Here is a 21,392-nt window from a genome sequence, read left to right on the forward strand (position 1 = left end):
AGTATCTCCACAAGTAGGATGATTAAAATGAAATCACTAAAGACAGGCCGTTGTATCCACGAGTGGACCGGCTGAAGTGAAGTTTTGGCATAAAATGTTGAAGGCCCACAACTTCAGCCAGCTTACAGACCGCTGTTGCCGTGCTCATGAAACAGCCAACACCAGTCTGATAAGCTAGCTGACGGGGTGGGAACGTGGTGTCGAGGAGTTCACGGCTGAGCATATAGACGAGGATCTTATCCAAGAGCTGGAGCCAAGTATGTTTCAGGCAACGTAAATCAGGAAGGCATTGAAAAGTCTGAATCAGCACACAAACAACCTCAATCACTTACCTTAAGGATGATCATTTCTCAGAGAGCATTTAAACATCTAAAGATCACAAGAACATATCAGGATGAACATTTAAAAGTCAAAAAAATGAGACAGACTTGGAAACAAATGCCATGATTTACATGTTTTATATACATGATCTGATCCAAGGTTCAACCTAAATGTACAGAATAGAAATGGGACTAGTTAGCTGAGAGTACAATGTCACTTTACAAATGATATCACCTTTTCTTTTTTTTGTTTTGGTTCAAGTTTACTCATGTCCACACAGACCATTAGAATAGAAATACATCTGCGCATACTGTCAAAAAAGATATTAAGATATTTACACAATGTGCAAACTGTCAATACCACACTGTTTTAAAGTCGATATTGCTTTTTTTTCCACCAGACAAAAAAAAGACAAATTGGTCTTAATGGGACAAAAACATGAGGAAAAATAAACCCTGAAAATAAAGATCATCCATCGCAGTTATCTTCTGTACAAACAAGTCGAGATCCATCCATACATCAATGTTACAAAATTAAATAAAAATCAAGAGCTATATTCAAGGGAAGTCGGACCTTCCCGTCTTGCATAAGGCATCTGATGGACACTGCACGCACACAGCAGTCACCACCAAACCACTGCTTTACTTCTGAGGTCAATGAATGGGTTAATTTAAACGTTAAAGAAACATGTTAAAATCAGCAATACAACCAATCGCACTACACGCACCTAGAGAGTGAGATGAGAGGAAGAACTACAAAACCTGAAGAGGGACAAACGGTAAACAGCATCCTCAAAAGCTCACACACACGCACACACACACACACACGCACACACCAACAAATAGTGCCTGGTTTTTGAGTGGTCGGCCTCTGAGAATGGATGGGCTGGGTGAGGTTTGTTGTTAAGTAGTGAGTGGCTGTGGCTGAGTGGGGAGCGGGAGGGGGGGGTTCTCAGCAGCAGCAGAAACACAGTCACTTGGATGTTTGTACCGCTTTGTCTCGTCATCACTTGGTTTTCTCCTCCGAGTGCCGCTGCTGCTGCAGGCGCTTGGCATAGCTCTGAGCCATGGAGTTGACGATGGAGGTGACAAAGTAGCAGACCATGACCAGCACCACCTTCTCAAACACCCACGACAGCCAGTTCTCATCCTGGAAAACACAGAATTGGGAGTGCATATGTCATTATTACCATCATAAAAGCTATTACAGTTCATGAACACACAAATCCAGGCATAATAAAATATTGTGAATATTGTTGGCATCCTGCATACATAACAGTAGTACATAGGGCTGCACAATTTTGAAAAAACATCTAATTGCGATTATTTTTACTGATATTGCAATTGCAATATGATTTAATAATTTTTTTCATCAGTATTCTCATTTTCATTGAACATATTAAAATGATTATGGTATGATTTTTTGCGAGGATCTGTACCAAACAAAGATGTCTGTAGAATAAGATGTGTAGGCCAGGACATCTCTGCAGCACAACAATATTTAATTTAAAATGGTATCATGACACACATTTTTATTTTCCCTTTAACAAATACTGCAATCTCCTCCTCATCCTGCGATTTGAAAATGGCAGTTTCGATAAAACTTTGAGGATTTTATCAGTCAAGTTTTTAGTTTACATCAGTCTTTGGCTGCTGAAAAATACACACTCCATGGGTTAAATTCTACAAATGGGGAAAGTTTGTCTTTATATTTGAATACCATTTTCTTCATGTACTACTAGGTCAGTTTCGATAAAATCCTCTGATATCAGCTTATCGCAAATATATTAGGATCAACGCATGTTAGCCGATAGAGCTGCAACAATTAATCGATTAGTTGCCGTTATTAAATTAATCGCCAACTATTTTGATAATTGATGAATCGCTTTGAGTAATTTTTTAAGGAAAAAAAAAGTCATAATTCTCTGATTCCAGCTTCTTAAATGTGAATATTTTCTGGTTTCTTTACTCCTCTATGACAGTAAACTGAATATTCCTGGCAGGCATTACTGTGTTACCCTCACATAACTGTCTCTACAGCTCTTACATGAATATAATGAGTGTTAGTCATTAAGGAGCGAAGGGAGTGCTGGTAGCTCAAGCACTCTTTAATTCCTTATTTCTATTATGAGGCAATGAAAAATTAGGTAATTTGCTTTAGTGGAAAAAATGATTGCTGACTTAACAGTCTGTGTCAGATTCCTTCTATAAAATGGGCTAGCTGCTCCACACCTTTTGTAAAATGGTGTTAAAATAGTGTCATACTAATCATATAGTAATAAAATGTGTATCATTTTTTTCTCTACTATAAACCAGAGCTGCAACGATTAATTGATTACTTATCAACTATCAAATTAATCACCAACTATTTAGATAATTAATCGGTCTGAGTAATTGCTTAAGAAAAAAAAAGTCAAAATTCTCTGATTCCAGCTTCTTAAATGTGAATATTTTCTGGTTTCTTTACTCCTCTATGAGAGTAAACTGAATATCTTTGAGTTGTGGACAAAACAAGACATTTGAGGACGTCATCTTGGTCTTTAGGAAACACTGATTGACATTTTTTACCAGTTTCTGACATTTTATAGACCAAACAACTAACTAACGATTAATGTAGAAAATAATCAACAGATTAATCGACAATGAAAATAATCATTAGTTGTAGCTGTATTGGCCAATAAGTAAGGAATTACAGTCCAGAAATGCCAAAGATATGTTTGAGGTAATTTAAAAATTAAGTTTCTTGGTTACATACTTTGTCCACCAGAGAGCACTGATAATTATATTTTTCACGCTCACTACATATCTTAGTCACAATTCTTTAATAACCAAATTTAAGGATTTTTATTTTAACAAATGTATGTTATGCGATTAACAAAATAAAAGGTCAATGTGTGATTATCTAGCTTTATAAACTCCCAAATATCAATAATAGCCTCAAAAATCAAGTATTGGTTGGGCTATACTTAAACTCCCAACTCTGATGATGTTGCTGATATTTTTCATTTTCTACAGTATAACAAAAATCTTACATACATATTGTTGTTAATCTTAAATAAATACATCAATAAAGCTCATATTTTGTCACTTGAAAGTTGTGCAAAGTCAAATAAAGTATTGCTCTTACCGCCGGTGCACTTCCTCCAGCATGGTGCAGCTTGTTCCTCTGTGCTTCCAGGTAATGACTGAAGGGCTTCTGGATTGATGGTCCCACTTTGGGCACAGACCTGACACCGCAGTCCCGCATACATCCACACAGAACGGCAAAGAAAAGAGACACAAGAGACAGGGAGGAAGAACATTAATTAACTTACCCTTTAAAGCCCCCTTCCTTTGACATGGAGCTTTGGACCCTGAACACTGAGCTCCCCATAAGAGCCTCAAAGAAGTCTTCTCTTTCCCTGAACACTACCAAAGGTCCTCAACCAGCATCCTCGTAACAGCTGCTGGAGGCCCCATCCTACATGTGGGGCCTATCCTGGAGCCTCCACCTCCTCTGCTCAGCACTGTGAGCAGGCAGCAGAGAGGAATGAAGCAGAAACCCTTCAGCCCTCCTTTTATTCTCCACAGCTCTCTATAGGAGCCGGTGTCAGCCCCTTCAACCAGGAAGTGAGTCGACATGATGTCATCACCTTTACCACCATTGCTGCCTTCTCGGTGGGAAGATATCTAATCAGGGTGTGCTCATGTCCTTATTTGGCAATGTGGATTAGCTCACTAGGGGGCCAATCATAATGGCTACCAGTTTATCAACTCATGTCATATACATGTAGAGGTTTGGTGTTGTAGTTTTACCATTTAGTCAGCAGTTGAAAGTATCTCTACATGATGCAAAACTCATCATTACCATGAAAAGACAAATATCCTACAGGCTGTAAACACTTAAATACAGCACTGCATAAATTAAATTCTGTCTTCGACTTCAGTCGACTTGACTGAGCAAAAAAAAGGAGACAATTTACTAAACAAACAGCAAAGGGGAAGTGGGTAATTGCTGATTTCAAATAAACCTAACTAGTTTTGACTGACTCATTCTTGTTATCTCTCCCTCTTTACATGCGAGCACGCATACATAAACACACAAGCAAGAGCCAAAAAACATCCTGTATCAGCAGTGAAGCACTCATCACAGCGAGTCACAGCAAAGACCATCTGAATTTCATAGGAAAGAACCTTGAATCTCATTTTTGAATTAAAAAGAAACAGGATTCTCAGTATGACCATAGATTAGGTACAAATAAGGTCAAAGTTTCTACCTGGACAGACATGCAAGTGAACATTTATCAGCCAATAGATCAATAAAAATGAAGCAGTTCTATGGAGATGTTGGTTTCTTAACATTTAGTCTAAACTTTAATTTTACCTAATGACAATTGATGACTTATTTACTTATACAGTTTAAATTTACAGGGACAGTGCACATTAATAAACATTTCTGTAAATGTGCCTCTTGGCTAAGTTTCAACTGCAGTCCCTTGACTTACAATAAATACTAACTGATATCTTGAATAGCTAATTTTACCATCCAAAACCAACAATTAGGATATTACCTTTAATCCCTATAAATTGGCGAAACCTGAAATTAGTTTAACAGTCAGAGAAAGTTTTCTTTTATGTCTACGACTGTGTGTCCCGCCTCGCTGGGGCAAAATCTCTCAGTCAAAGCTGAACTTGGTGAGTCAGATCAACGTGTTCGGACGGGACCTCACACGCCTGACCACCAATACTTCAGAGATGGATCGCATATGTGTGTGTGTGTGGTGGGGGGGGGACCTTTATGTGGAAATGTTTATGTGCATGCACGAGCACCCACGCAGTGAAAGCATTTATTCGTACAGGATTTCCAATCAGTGGTCAAAATGCATCTGAAAAAGTTTACGAATGCATTTCCGACCACAAAAGCAGGGGAAAGACAATGACGCCACAAAATACCTGATTGTCTTTCTCAAAAAAACACGCGCGCACACGCACACAAACACAGAAAGACACTTACCCAATGAGTGACACCATTTGCTCCACTATGTGCTTGCTGAAGGTGATGATAACAAATAGTTTCTGTAGGAAAACAAGGGAGAGATTAATTGGCTTTAAACCCAAATACTTGCTGATCATATGCAGAGGTGTACAATTAATTCTAAATATTTTTTGGTTGAAGTGTTTTACAGGACATCGGAAGAAAAATTTTGGAAGAAACAACAAAGTGTCTCTAAGAAACACACATGACAAACAGATAAATTGATAGATACGACAATTTATTTTTATTTTAGCGGCACAGCTGTGGGAAATTGAGGCCACATCTGCCACTGTCCACAGACACACTAATTACAAAACCCAAACCTGGCAGTAAGCTAAAGTTTGGGCTGCGAGGGGCTTTGTGTGGTTTGCAAAGCGCCAAAGCGGGGGGGCAAAACCACAATATTCTTTCTCCGGTCCTGAAACTGATCAGCTTTAAACAGCATGACACATGGCCCCCTGGACAAAATCAGACAGGATATGACACGTGATGCCCCGAGAGCTTCAAGGTACAAGAAAGAAAAAACAAAACAAAGAGACCCCCTGCAGCCTCTTACCGTCTGCTCAATTTCCTCCTCTCATGTCTAGCTTCTCATGTCCATTCTACATCCTCCATATCCCCTGCTGCCCAACGGGCCCCTTTGTGTGAAGGGCCTCAGTGACATCACTGGCTGGTACCACCATGAGATGGATAAGTTTGTTAAGACACTCAGCGACTCACCCGCAGACAGACTCTCTCAGTATTGGCTTATATTAGTCACTGGTGTGGCAGACTCAACAATACACTCCGTAATTAACACATTTTTTTGATCTAGTGCATTTTTTAAAAATCCACTCTTGTTAAAGACTTCTTAAAAGCTTCACTCCTTTCATCTGGAGCCTGTTTATACGTGCTGGATGATTCCAAAGCTAAAAGCAGAATAAGGAATCCCCAAAGGACCAGAGCACCGTCACAAATAGTTAACCAGAAGTGCACAATTAGGAGTTTCTCACAGCCACCACCTCATGATCTAAGCTCTAAGTTTGATCTCAGTTCTCCCACCCGTTTTGAGGTTGTGGGGATGATGAATCAGTCAGTGCAAAGCCTTTTTTTTCTCTTACCAGTGGATTTTTTGACATGCCTAATTACAAGTCATACTCAAAGTAGGATTATCACGATATGAGATTTTCACTACCAAAAAAATTCATGATAACGATTAGTATTGTCAGGATACTGGAATTTCTAACTTCGATAAAATACCTTGAAATATTTTGATAATCGAAACCCTTTTTGATTCCACAGGGAAAAATTGAGGACATCAAATTTTTGATTTTTATTAAAAGATAATTAGCTGTGTGTGTGTGTGTGTCATCTCAGCTTGTGTATTGATACTGTGGAAAATGATTGTTGAAACCGTTTGAAATATTCAGTATCGATGTGTATCGATACTTTGATATTTTTTACACTAATAATGGTATTATCGCAATATCTTTATTGTGGGTTTTCTCTTTTTTTTGGAAAATGAATTACACTCAAAATACGAGTGCATGGAAGTGGAGAGAGAGTCTGTAACCATAACTGTATATATAAAATAATTTAAGAGGCGCTGGATTATTTACACAATATTATCATGTGTGTATCATTAACATGATATCAATATTTCATTTTTTAAATATCACGGTTATCGTCAATACCACTATACTGCAGTACTCCGCATTCAAAGGCAAGATGCTGCCTGCCTGTATGGTCCATGATAAAATGGAAAAACCTGGTGTAATTTGCTTGTTTCTTAATTTTTTTTTTTTTTTTTTTAAAGATAATTTTTTGGCTCTTTTGCCGTTATTCAACAGTGCAGGGGAGACAGGAAAGGGGGAAAGACATGCAGCAAAGGGCCATGGGTCAGATTCGAACCCGTGTCACTGTGTTAAGGACTCAGCTTTAGTACATGGACGCCCACTTTACCAGGTGAGCTATCGAGGCACCCGTAATTTGCTCATTTCTAACCACTTCTGATAAACTTTTTAGTTGAGCTACTGACCTGTATATGCATCTTGATGATGGCTTTCCCAATTAGTGTTGCTCCAAAGAAGGTCCAGAAGGGAACCATGAAATGACCGCAAGTTATTCCAGCCAGGTCGAAGAGAGGATTAGGGATCTAAAACACATACACATCAGACAATTTTACTGATTCACAATCTTATAAATGACCCTTGTTACAGGTGTCAGGTTACAGCTTAATTTCCTTCAGAGTATATCTGCATCAACGGTGACAGATGTTTGGTCAAATGAGGAAAGACATCTTCAATGTAACATTAATATTTGTATGTATAAAAATTTAAGGGATGTTATAAACAACCTTAAATATATAATAAATGTATATATAAATAAATTTATACTTACAGAGGCACAAGCCAAGATCCCAAAAAATCCCACTTTCTGCACCATATGCTGGACTCCCAGTTTTGCTCTTGTCACGAAATCCTGCAAACAGATATAAAAAAAAAAATTAAACACACACTACTTCTGTCAGATATGAATGGGAAAGGTTTTCTTAAAATTTGACTTTCATGACTCATGGTTTGTAAAACCTGTTCTACCACACTGCAACAATTTCTATTTAAATACACGAGTGTCTCTAAACACACATCACCCTTTTCTTTAAATAACCATGCTGTACTCCTCGCAGATGTGCGGTTTTCAACCAAACAAAAGTGTTGTCAGAAATGTTATTACAAGGAATGAGAGCCTTGTGGAGACTACTGTGTGTTTAAATACCTACTATTTCTGAGCACTGTAAGATTTTTTTTTTTTTGGTTTGGTGACTTTGGTGGCATTACAGCTGAAAACTGTGTGGTGAAAAATCTCCATCCCTCTGGGGTGAAACGTCTGTGGTTACATGGTGACGATCACAGCCGATGCAGGAGGGAAAACTGCCATATCATCAATGTCAAATTTGGAAGCAATTAAAATTTTAGTTGTTCGTGTTCATCTTCAAACCTGACTCATTTTAGCTATGTCAATTATTTTTTAGTCAATCATTGTGGTGCATATTTTTTCCACATCACAAAAAAAACACACAAAGATGCAGCATTAAGGTTTACAAGTTCCTTGCCAGTGAGGCCAAGTCATTTTAGTCCAACGAAGAATACTGACTTGAAAATACTGACTATAACAATTAGGGCTGTCAATTGATTACATATTTAAATTGTGATTAATCGCATGACTGTCCATAGTTAATCATGATTAATCGAAAATTAATTGCATATTTTTTATCTGTTCAAAATGTACCTTAAAGGGGGATTTGTCAAGTATTTAATACTCTTATCAACATGGGAGGGGACAAATGTATGCATATATTTATTATTGGAAATCAATTAACAACACAAAACAATGACAAATATTGTCCAGAAACCCTCACAGGTACTGCATTTAGCATAGAAAATATGCTCAAATCATAACATGGCAAACTGAAGCCCAACAGGCAGCAACAGCTGTCAGTGTGTCAGTGTGCTGACTTGACTATGACTTGCCCCAAACTGCAAGTGATTATCATAAAGTGGGCATGTCTGTAAAGGGGAGACTCGTGGGTACCCATTTTCATTCACATATCTGGAGGTCAAAAGTTAAGGGACCACTTTGAAAATGGACATGACAGTTTCTCCTCACCAAAATTAGTGGTGTTAAAACTAAATTGCGTTACAGCGTTATTATCGTGTTAACTTTGACAGCCTTAATAACAATATACACAACTCTAAGTGATGTACTTCTCTTTTAAGATATGTTGTGTGACATTCATTCCCATGAATCGTGTGTTCCTCAGCTCCTAATAAAAGTGACTCCTCTGTGAGACAGCTGCTTAGAAAACCATCCTATGACAAATGCACATGTGGATACATCCTGAATAAATCCCCATGATGAAAGACATGTGATGTGAGGTTTAGCCTATTCAGCTGAGAACCAGTGAAGTGAGAACAGGTCATGGAGACAATGTACACAATCCCTCTGATTTCTGTTGCTGCTGCTGACTCAGCATCTGATCTCAGCCGTCTCCAGTCATGTGAGCTCGGTTCCTGACAGAACTGTCTGTCATTCAAATTAGAGGCCGGTGAAAAGAGAGGAAGAAGGGAGGGAAGGAGGGAGGGAGGGAAGGAGAACGAAGCCCGAAGGATGATTAAAGGGGGAGCTGTGCTCAGGGTGACTCACCCACGAACAGACAGATTTACTGGAAGTGTAAGGAGGGAGGGGCTTCACTGAAGTCACGTGGCACTTTAAGACCAATCACTGGACAGTGGCTCCATGGTCAGCTGTGCATTATAAAGATGAGGCCAAACCAGATATGATCTTATCATACTTGGGTGGGTTGGTAAAGTGTAAACACCTGTGCTAATATGGAACCAAATAGAGGGATAGATACTTCAACATGCAGTGTGTGTGTTTTCAATGGAAGGCAGGGGGTTGAATCTGGGCTACCTTTCACACTAAATGTGACAAATTTGTGGGATAAAGAACATGTAACTTATTCACAGTTTTCTTGTGTTTGTGCTTTTTGGAGATTCTTAACCGATAAATGAAAAATGAGACACCATACGTTAAGGTGTCAACTTTTGCCACTTCAAATCAAATGAAAAGCACATTGGAGGTGGGTAATGCTTTTAAAATCTTTATACAAAATATTCTTTGTATTTATGTGCCCATGTATATGACCGGCTAATGACCAAGCCAGTGGTTCTCATGACGGACGTATAGGTGTGTGTGCAACTCTGACCTGAGCGCCCTCTGCCTGCTCCAGCATCTCCTCAAACTCCTCGTAGTCTTCATCCTCTGGATCAGCTCCTGACTGACGAGCCGCTCTGGCCATGAAATATGGAGGCAGCTCTCCGATGGCGGTGCCTGCCCCCTAAACCGGCACAAATTGAAAAGCTCCATGTCAGCGTTTGCTTATCTATTTCCCACATTCACCCACAGGCAACTACTCATGCCACCATGAACTATTGGATTTGGTGCACGCGACCGCTTTGTGAAAAGTAACGCATACTTCAAAACAATCTTTTTAAGCTCTATAAGCATCATAATGTTGTTAACGTTTTGGTCCTGGCATGTTGAAATGAGGGTGAATGAAGTTCCTGGCTGTCACAATGCCACCCGCTGCTGGCACTGCCAAACATTCTTGCCATTCTTCAACGTGGATGACTGTATTGTCTTTTTATTCAAACTAGGACTCACCCACATGCAGGCCTCCAGGCGGACCTTTGACATGATGGAGAAGAGGGAGATGCTTCCCTCCAGTCCTCCACCTTGGGGACAGACAATCTGGTCCGGGTACGGAGGCTCTGGGAAGTCTGTGGAGCCGCACTCGTATGCTGCCAGGGTTACTGATGCTATGTGAGGACCCTGAGAGAGGTGAGACAGATGGAGAGGATGAGCTGCTTTAATTAGACTGGAAACCACTGGCACATATACTGGCACATTGATTTTGTCCAATGTGTGTCATGAAACACTTGCCCATGTGGCTACGTTGTAAATGTGGTAGATACTGTAGCTTGAGGTAGCTGAGCAATGGGATACACAATACACACTCAATCTGCAGTGGCCACGTGTAGAGCTGCAACAATTAATCGATTAGTTGTCAACTATTAAATTAATCGCCAACTAGTTTGATAATCGATTAATTGGTTTGAGTTATTTTTTAAGAAACAAAAATCTAAATTCTCTGATTCCAGCTTCTTAATTGTGAATATTTTCTGGTTTCTTTACTCCTCTATGAAAGTAAACTGAATATCTTTGAGTTGTGGACAAAACAAGACATATGAGAACGTCATCTTGGGCTTTGGGAAACACTGATCGACATTTTATAGCCCAAACAACTAATCGATTAATTGTGAAAATAGTTGTCAGATTAATCAATAATGAAAATCATCATTAGTTGCAGCCCTAGTCAAGTCATAGGTTAAAGGATATTTTAGACTGTGTTATATATTATAATTATGATTAATAGACTAGTCTTCTCAACAGCAGCAGGCATTTTAAATGGATAAAGGTTTAAATATTGCCAGCACCATAATGTCATCATTTCCTTACACTCGATTGCCAGTTTATTAGGAACACCTAGCATTTATTACAGGGCAGTTGTATTAGATTGGGTTACTTTTACTCAAGTTCTGTACTGAAGTACAAATTTGAGATACTTGACCTTTACTTTACTGCCACTGTCTACTCCTACTCCACTACATCTCAGAGGAAAATATCGTACTTCTTACTCCACTACATAAATCTGACAGTTTTAGTTACTTTACAAATTAAGATTTTTGCACAGAAAAACATATGAAGAGGTTATACAACATGTTTTGTTATAAATTGAACTACCCAACAGTTTATACAAGTACAGCTATAACGAATAGTTGATTGACTGAAAATGTATTTATTAATCATTAATGTAATTTTTCAGGCAAATATGACAAGTGTTATGGTTCAAACTTCACAAATGTGAAGATTTGCTGCTTTTCCTTTTAATTATTTAAATCTATTATAAATCATTGAGTGTTTTTCATTTAGATGTTTCTGTATTTAATACTTTGAGTACATTTTTCTGATTATACTTACATACTTTTCCATAAGTAACATTTTTTACTTTTACTTGTAACAGCGTATTTCCACAGTGTAGTTTTATTACTTTTACTTTAGTAAAGGATCTGAATGCTTCCTCTATCACTGCTTTTAGCCAAGTGTACTTCATAAATTGGCAACTGAGTGTATATACTGTAACTATTTAATCTGCTGTTGCATTATTAAACGCAGCTCGTGTGCTAACAGACTCATCTGCCCACATAGGTACAGACACACACCGACAGTAGCTGAGTCACAGTCTCTCTGACAGGTCATCATTTATCATTGTGAAGAAGACGTCTGGTTAGAAGCAGCCACCTGGCCTCAATAACAGTTGACCCACCTGTAACCACAACACAGCTACTCCATTATGCCTCTCCAAGGTGATACAGGCAACACTGACAGTAGATGGACAGCACACAGTAATTAATCTGTGATGACTGCAACTGCTCCCCCATAGTACCCCTCCACCTCACCCCCCCACCGAGTATGAGCACACAGGAGGCTTCTTTAGTTTACATAACAGTCTGTTTCAGACCAAACAGAACTCCATTCAACGGCATTTCTTCATGACACGACAAGTCGGTGTTTACAAGAAAAAACTGAGTCAAACTCTGAAAACAAGTTCTGATACACATCAGACAGGGGATACGTTAACCCTGAAGTGAACTTCTTTGTTCAAAGTCAGAAAAGCACATTTGCATACTGGGCAGATAGACCACTTCTTTGTCCAGTATCTATTTCAGCAAGTGGATTTCATCAAGGACCCATCACATGAAGAAAGAAACACAAATCACGTTTATTCAAGAACAAGAAAACTTGACCCTTGAGGCAGCAAAGTTCATAACAACCCCGCAGGCTATTAGGGAGGTGACTCAGCTGATAATTAAAATGGATTATCCCCCTTAGCAGCATGAATGAGTTCAGGAAATTTCACGGCAATCTGCTTTGACATTTTGACCTCTGGATGGCGGGAAGTTCTTGGGTGTGGTTCCTGTGTGTCACCAAAAATGTAACGATTTAATCCTCTAGGCTTCATGAACAACCACAGCACATTTTGCGGAAATCCAACAAAATTATTTTGAAAAACACCTTGTGTTGGTTGAGAGTCATTTTGACCTGATGGTGGCATGCAGTTATCAAAATTAGTAATCATCCTCTGGGCACCTCATTGATGAGGTGGGTGTACTACAAGGTAGATGGGTAGTAGGATACTGAGTAGGAAGTGGGTATACTCTCCTATATATTCCAATTTGTGGCTGATAGGTGGGTATACTGTAAACTACTGATAAAAAGAGGTGGGTTTACTCCGTATACCTGCGTATACCCTCCACTCCACCACTGTCTGGGCATCATACACACAGGACATTAATAGTCCAGAGATCTTGTTCTAAACCAAAGAGATGAATGGACAAAGTGGTGGATAAACATCATCCTTAGCTTCCATCATTACAGTGGGAAATCTGAAAGATGCTTGGTGATCTGATCAAATAGACAAATCTACAAGCAAAAGCAACAATGTATGAGCATGTCTTTTCTCTTATATTTCAACCAAAATAGTATGACTAGAATCCAGCACTTAGATGCACGGCAATGACCTCCAAAACATCTTAATGATTCATAAGATCACACTGGTGGTGAGTGAATCCCCTTTTCCCATGAGCATGATGATCTCATCCTCTCTGTGGGGCTATGTATTAATGCTTCAGGCTTGAGGTAAATTCACATTTAACACTGCAGGTGGGACATGTGGTTTTTCCCTTCAATACTAACACCGGGGGTTTCCTGTCAAAGGCTAACATCAACACTGAGTAGGCAGCAGTGATAGGAGCTGTTGCACTGTGAACATGAACTAGGCTTTAGTGAATATGGATACAGGAAATAGTCTCCTTATGAGCAGAGGGCTTACATCATGTGGCTAAGAATGTAAAGAAGGCTTTCTGAGAAAAGGGATGCTTCTGATCAGGATATGCAGTGAGAGTCACACAAAGGGGACATCGGCAGCTTGACAGACTGTGCCACTCCATGTATCTACTTTTGTATGGACAACACCACCATTCTTAACATTTCCTGAACACCCCCACCCTGAATTAAAAGCAACCTGATGGCTCTTCTAAATGAGAAACATGCCTTTATGACATGTGATAGGGAGGGTTTTAAAGTGGATCTAAAATGGAAGCTAGAGGAAATGCTATATAATGGTAAATTAAGTTACATTTATACAGCACCTTTCAAATCTTCTCACCACTTAAAGCGGTTTACACTACATGTCAACATTCATCCATTCACACACAAATTCATACACTGATGGCAGAGGCTACCATACAACGTGTCTACTTGCCCATCAGGATCTAATCTAAATGCTCACTCACACACCGATGGCAGACCCTTCGGGAGCAATTTAGGGTTAAGTATCTTGCCCAAGGGTGTGGCAGTAGCTCAGTCCGTGGGGACTTGGCTTGGGAACCGGAGGGTCGTAGGTTCAAGTCCCCGCACAGACCAAGTACAGACTGTGATCTGGTAGCTGGAGAGGTGTCAGTTCCCCTCGGACCCCGAAACTGCTCCCTTGGTGCTATATAGTAACTGCCCACTGCTCCTAATACTAGGATTTGGTTAAAGATAGAGACTACATGTCACTGTGTGCTTTGCTTTGTTCAATAAAATCTGATTTACATTTTCAAGGACACTTCGACATGTGGACTGGAGGAGCCAGGGATCGAACAACCGACCTTCCGATTAGTGGACGACCCGGCACTACCTCCTGAGCTACAGTCTAGAGGGGAATAAGATAAAGGATGCCTGGATTGGCGTAAGAGAGATCGCTAGCTTTGGGCAGAAGGCAGGAGTTGTAAAAGCGAGGGAAAAGACAAGTGAGCTGAACTCATTTTTTAACAGGTTTGACTCCGAGTCCTCAACATATCCAAAAGCATTGCCCAACACAACTACAACTCCTCGTACATGCTGTTGGAACAAATAGGTTATATATTTGGTCAACTAATGATGTAAAGTTAATGGTTATTCAAAGCACCACATTAAACACCACCACAAAGAGAACAAGGGCCAAAATTACTACACAGTGTTTTTAACAGACTCAGTAGGTTCAGCAGGTCTTTTGTTCCAGCAGCGGTCAGATTTTTTTAATGAACACTTATCGATGTGGTTTTTAGATGTAGCATCTTTCAGTTGTTAATCATGTCTCAAATGGATTAAAACATTTTAGCCACGTGAACCACAAGAACCCTCCCACTTCCAATGGAAAACATGAGACATAGTAAGATTTTCCTGAATTTCAAAAGAATGGGTTTACCCAAGTGTCCAAACAAGACTTTCCTGCTGTAACATGAGGGTAGGAAGACTGATCTCTATCTTATCGCATAGAAGAAACAAATAGCTCGCTATTGCGCTAGCCTGTTTCTGAGTGGCTTGCTAAAGCTTCAAAGAATATGTACATAAATCTGAGAACACAAATTCACTTTGTAAACCAAATTTCTATCCAATCTTTCTGGCTGGTAACAGTCTATGAACAGAGAAGGTAAAGGAGCTGAAAACAACGCTTAAAAGACAACAGTCTCTGTTTATCAAACTGACGAAGAAGGCCAACGCAGCAACAGAGGCTTCGTTTAGAGGCGCACATCCTAACAAAACACAAAAAGCCCTTTGCCTATGGTGGGATTGTAACAAAGGCGATGACTGCGGTGGCTGAAACAGTATTAAAGGACCATAAAAGTGAGACAGAAATGATGTCTGCTATTGGTGATGTACAACTTGGTGCTATGAGTAGCTCTCTGCCATTTTCATTTTGTCAAATTAGCTCAGAGAAAAAAAGGTTGGAGACCCCTGGTTTAGACACACTGTTTCTGAGGACAATTTTCACAATTTCCAATTGTGCAATATCAGGATGAGTAACACAAGATAGACTTTATGAGATGAGCCTCAAGTAGGGCCACCCGAGGCTTATAGAACACAAAGGGAAGTTGTTTTAAAAAATGGCTGTTAAATTAGCCTCCACTGGAAAAGTAAAAGGTGGTAATTGTAAAAAAAATAAATGAGAAAAGCTGTTGTAACAGATATCAGGTTGTTCCATACGGGGGAGATGACGGTGCCTACTCATAGAAAGAAACCTCCCTCACACAGAGTGGAGAGACGATGAGGTCACACCTTCTCAGTATTATGATACACAGAGAACAAGTATCCAAACAAGTACATACACACACTACTATTGCATTATAGTTGGACACAGTATATAAAGTAAGTGAAGACTTCTAAACAGTGAAACAATTCAAACAAACACATGGTGAGCTGTAAAGCATTAATGGAAGGAGGGCAAATAGTCTCTGAAAACAGGAAGGTCACAGTTCCAGCTTTCTTTTCCCATTATTTCATTATGATGGAAACAGCTGACTCAGCTGGCCCACATCTGCACAAGTTCTACAGAACAGAAGCCACATCATCAGCTTGAAGCAGACTGTGTTGCACTTTGGTTTTATTTTGCCATGTTCTCCTTTTTTTTACCACAACCAAGACAAATGACACACATTTTGGTGACTCAGTCATACAGTCATTCTGTGACTGCATGTCAAGGAAAAAGTACACTAAACTTTTGGTTAGCCTTAGACTGACGGGTGACACAATGGAACGAGTTTGAAGAAGTAAAGGACAATGAATATGGAGTGTGGTGCCACCCTCTGGTAACTACAGGTATAGACACACGTGGGCTTTTATGTCATCTATAAAGGTATATCTAGAAGAAAATAGTGTGTGGTGAATTAAATCTGAAAAAAACAAACAAACTGTATAGTATAGATACACACAGGACATCCTGACTCACTCATGCGGAGTACGGCCGACCAGATAATGATACAAGTTACTCTTTACAGCTATTATCACTTTGCATTCTTTTGACAGTTGAGATATGGGACGCATATGGGTCGGCTGAGTCAGTTTCCCCAGAAATATGTAAATGTAGTGATGATACCATCATGACAAAAACATTAGGATGATTAGATAAGAATGTGGTGTACGTGGAAATTTACGTGCATTTGTCAGTGATAAAGTAATTCAGTTGCACACCTGCACACACAATAGACATTTCACACTACTTTTTTTTTTTACAATTACATGCTGCTCATTCAAATTAAATTTAATCAACATATGCTCCAGTTGATTTAAACTTTATTTAGAGCCAGCACAGTAGTTTAAATTAAATTTATAAAGATGTGTTAGTTTTTCTTTTTCCTCACTTGAGTCTTTTGCAATGTTGCTCATTTTAAAATGGAATATTTCTTCACAGCCACAGCTGCCCTCAGAGTGATGTGGCTTTGTCCTTTTTTAATGTTTTGTCATGCACCCTATTGGGACCGCAGCACTTTCTTAATGCAGTGCAACGTGATACTTTTTTCTTATCTTTTTCATATAGTGTTTGCGAGTGTCTCTGTATTCAGTACTAACCCAGTTCAAGAACTAGTGTTTATACTTTTGCCAAACCATAACAAAGTGTTATCTTACCAGATAGAGGAGAAAAGTGTGCAGGCCAGTCCCAAGGCCTACTGAGGACAGGATCCCAAGGCCTACCCAGTAGGCACACCATAGGAACCTCTTCTCCAGGTAGCTAACATACTTCAGTGAAGAAAGTAAAATAAAACAGGTTAGAAGGCGGAGGACACAGGAATGTTCAATGAATTATGTCTGATTAAAAAAGTCAATTCTTAGTTACAGTTAATTAGAGTTTCAGTCTTGTCTGTTAGATGTTACTCATATTTAATGTTTTACAGAAGAATTCTTTCTCCGTTGGAGTCATGGTATGATTATGGCCAAAAGAGCAACTTTTTTAAAGTAATATCAGCTGTTTTTTAGAGGGAAAGATTTTAGTAACATTTCTAAAATCTCAATTTGCGTATATTTTGTAATCTCATCGTACCATGGGTCCCTCAAGGGTCCCCCAAGGGTCCTTGAGGGAGTTCCAGGGGGTAACCAGAAAAATGGGGAATAGTTTATGCACTATTTAACTCACTATAGAAGTGGGCCCAACGTGAGTAAGAGCCATAAGGGTGACTGTTATGAGCATAGGTTTCACTTCCTCAACTGTAGTTGGCAACTATAGAATTCTGGTCTTAATCATATCTAACAACCAAAATCTTTTCAGATGGAGGTTCCTGAAGTGAAATCTTATCAAATGGGAATCTGTGACCTAATGGGTACCAATTTAGGGATCTTTGACAAGAAAAAGGTTGAAAACCACTGCTCTAAATTACCTGTGGTAGGTTATATATTAGTTCATAATTATAAATGTGAGCAATCTAGGAATATGTTATATTGAAGCTTGGCGATGCTTTAACCAAACTGTTTCGGACCACTGCACAGAGGAATCTGTAAACATAACTTTCAGCCAACTGACTGTATGATCAAGGGTTACTTGACAACAGTGCACACGTCATTATCTCCCTACACTCTTCTAGGAATGTTTTTAGGTGGATAAAGAGTGACTTATCATTAACCTTTAAACAGGCTGGTGATGGAGCAATGGTGTTGATTATTAACGTCACTAAAAAAACAAATCAGTCAAGCCTTACTTGTTGGTGTGCTCCCTCAGTGGAGTAGGCGAAGGAGAACAGGGAACATAACACCAAAAATAAGAACACTGTGCCTCGTCGCTGCCAAAGCCTGAACAGGAAGGAAAGAAAACAAAAATGTCAATAAGGAAACAAGTTCCAAACAGACAAACAGACAAACTGAAAAACGGTGACTGGAAGGGCTGACCCGAATGCTTCGACCTTTGCCATGGTAATCGACCTCCAAATCCCTATTCGAATGTTTTGTTTTTTACATTTTAAAAAAAAATTTATAAAGTATAATAATAACGTATAAATCCCCAAATAGCCCATGAATTAATGAATGATCCAACATTATTCATATTCCACATTAATTATTAGTTATTCTCAGACGGATGTCACGGTTTGTTGTGTGTAAAGGTGCGTGTGTGTACAGTAGTGCGGCAGTGGCACTGAAATGGAGCTTCGAATACCTTCAACTATTTGTCACCGAAACTTCGAAGCCCAAAAAAATGGTATTCGGGACAGCCCTAGCCCTTGAACAATGCTGTCACACCAAACAAAATATGACAAAAGCTCACAAGCACAAACCCTCCAGGCAAAAATAGTGCGTCAACAAAGGCAAACTAGAAAAACCTGTTTAACATCTTACTTAAACGTCCACTCCTTTAGCTTGATAAGGGTCTCCAGTAGGAAATAATGTAGTGTGGTGACAGGCCTCCTCCATACCACCAGCGACAGGCGATCCTCCTTATCTTTCTGTCGCCTCTCTCTTACTGAAGAGTCTGGAGCACAAACAGAATTGCAATCACCCACACATACTGTAATAATACTAGTATATACATCAGCTATTGCTTCCTGTTGACCTGGTAATGCTAAATACATGAAACACCACAAGCAGGGTCTAAAATTATTTTTTTTTTCTCACGTGCCACTGTGGCAGTTCACTCAACATTTCTACTAGCCACACAATTTTTTTGTCTGCCACTTCTGAAATCTATGTAGAACCCTTTTTAAACACTAGGGCTGTGTATTGGCAAGAATCTGACGATACGATACGTATCATGATACAGGGCTAATGATTGAATATATTGCGATACTGTAAACAAGGCAATATATTGCGATTTTTTTTAATCTAATTTTAGGAAAACTGTCATAGTATAAAGAACACACCGCCATATGCATCATCTGAGTAATTTATTATTTTTTTTTAACTTTTATGCAATCAGAATAGTAGGATCTGCATTTGCATTTATTACAGAGGACGCATATCTTTGCAAATAAAATGAAGAATTGACTTGAGTTAATCTTTGCATATAAACTATTAATTACAAATCGATTTGCAATGTATTGCAATACTCAATATTTTAGATATTTTCTACCACTCCTAGTAAACACTGAGTCAGTGGTAACAGACAGTAGAAATATGGATCATGTAAACTTAATCCCTGACTATTTTGTAATTTAGGAATTGCTTTTAAAAAAATATTTCTTAATATAAGGAAAACCTGTCTGCTGTGGTGGCAAGGTGACCTGAAATGTTTACCTGCCACAGCCAACATTTACCTTGTATTTGGCAGGTGGCAGGTGCTAATTTCATTCCCTGACCACAAGTCTTTCTGGTTCTTGTTCTACTGTAGGCCACGTTGTTTGCACCTTTACCTCAAAAGTACCATAAAACTAATCAGGGATTTGTATCACTACTTATCTGTGTCATCAGAGATAACACAAGTTTTCAGGGACACTTCAAAGATGAGAGTTAACTTCTCTACTTGTACATTTTAAAGGTTTTACCAACCTGTCGACTGGCCATTGTGTCTGTCTTTGGCTCCTGCACGTTTCTGTGGCTGTTCACAGCTTGCTCCATTGGCTGCCATGTCAATCAAGGTTTCAGCAGGTCAGGGCAGTCTAGGGAGGAAAAGAAGGTGACAAGTTTGGTGTCTCTCTTTCAACAGTGTCCTCTCTCTGCTGTAGTTTCGCTTCCTACTGACTAAGACAGAGAATATGACAGGGACAGTCATGAAACCCTTATCAGCGACTCTTAATCAGATATCAGACTGTCATTGCGAAGACTTCAACACGCCTATTGACATGCTAATTACAAAGAGAAAAGACCATACAAGGGATTATACTAAAGTGAACATATTACCAACTGCCTCACCATAATAATGTGAATGTTTAAGTGAGATAACGTCGTGTTGTAGGTCAATCTGTAACAAGATATGAAGCCAAATGCGTGCACATCATCATCATCCTCCACATGCTAACCGGTTAGCCAACAACGGTTGCTAACGGATAAGCTACAGACGTTAGGCAGTTTCTACATCAATGTAAAGGTGTTTTAAAACCAATAAGAAGTCGCCTTACTTGTGGGGAGATGTGTACAAATGTCCCTCGTCGTTGTGCTGTTATAGTAATATAAAAACATACGCTAAATAGAGGAGAAACACAGCGATGTTTGTTAAACATCAAGTGACAGCCGTTACCTCTTTCCTGTCCTGTCCTGTTGCCCCGGAAACACAAACGTTTAGACGGTGTCAAAGTAAAAGCGGTGCTGCGGTTAAACCGTGAATAATTTTCTTCACGTACATTTTTTTATTAATCTAGTATAGTGGAATAATCAATTGTATAAACGAGAAAGCGAGAGGCAGCATAATTATTGCGTTTTCTACACAATAGAAGACACAATTAATGAAGGAGATGCTTTTATTGTGAAATCGGGAGTGGTGACGTGTTTCCGCATGTTGGGTTTTATGGTCCAATGGGAGGTTGCCAGATTTCCCAACAAAGTGAGACAATTGCAACACTCCTCAAAGGGTTCATTTTAACCTTGAGCCATGCAGCAATGTTTGTGTAAAAACAAATGAAGATGGCATTGGGCCTAAGTCAATTCCTAAAAGTGTTGTTCAGTGTCTGCCTGCCCATCAG

At 39.3% G+C, this 21,392-nt stretch overlaps 1 protein-coding gene across 4 annotated transcripts; it reads right to left on the reverse strand.

Moving 5' to 3' along the window:
- Positions 1-428: 428 nt before the first annotated feature.
- Positions 429-21,040, reverse strand: vmp1 (vacuole membrane protein 1). 4 transcript variants are annotated; one of them, XM_037776420.1, is made up of 12 exons: positions 20,832-21,040; positions 20,275-20,372; positions 19,117-19,249; positions 18,486-18,576; positions 17,422-17,532; positions 10,537-10,704; positions 10,079-10,210; positions 7,714-7,794; positions 7,352-7,468; positions 5,314-5,375; positions 3,448-3,547; positions 429-1,470 (listed from the first exon to the last, which is right to left on the reverse strand). In XM_037776420.1, the coding sequence occupies exons 2-12, from the start codon at positions 20,339-20,341 to the stop codon at positions 1,327-1,329; spliced, it is 1,206 nt and encodes a 401-aa protein (XP_037632348.1). In that variant the 5' UTR covers positions 20,342-20,372; positions 20,832-21,040; the 3' UTR covers positions 429-1,326. The 4 variants fall into 4 exon arrangements, with proteins under 4 accessions (XP_037632348.1, XP_037632346.1, XP_037632349.1 ...); XM_037776418.1 differs by having other exon boundaries at positions 20,263-20,372; positions 20,832-21,029; XM_037776421.1 differs by lacking the exon at positions 20,832-21,040 and adding an exon at positions 20,626-20,759.
- Positions 21,041-21,392: the final 352 nt, after the last annotated feature.

This window comes from Sebastes umbrosus, chromosome 7 (genome assembly GCF_015220745.1).
Source record: "Sebastes umbrosus isolate fSebUmb1 chromosome 7, fSebUmb1.pri, whole genome shotgun sequence".
NCBI lineage: Eukaryota > Metazoa > Chordata > Actinopteri > Perciformes > Sebastidae > Sebastes > Sebastes umbrosus.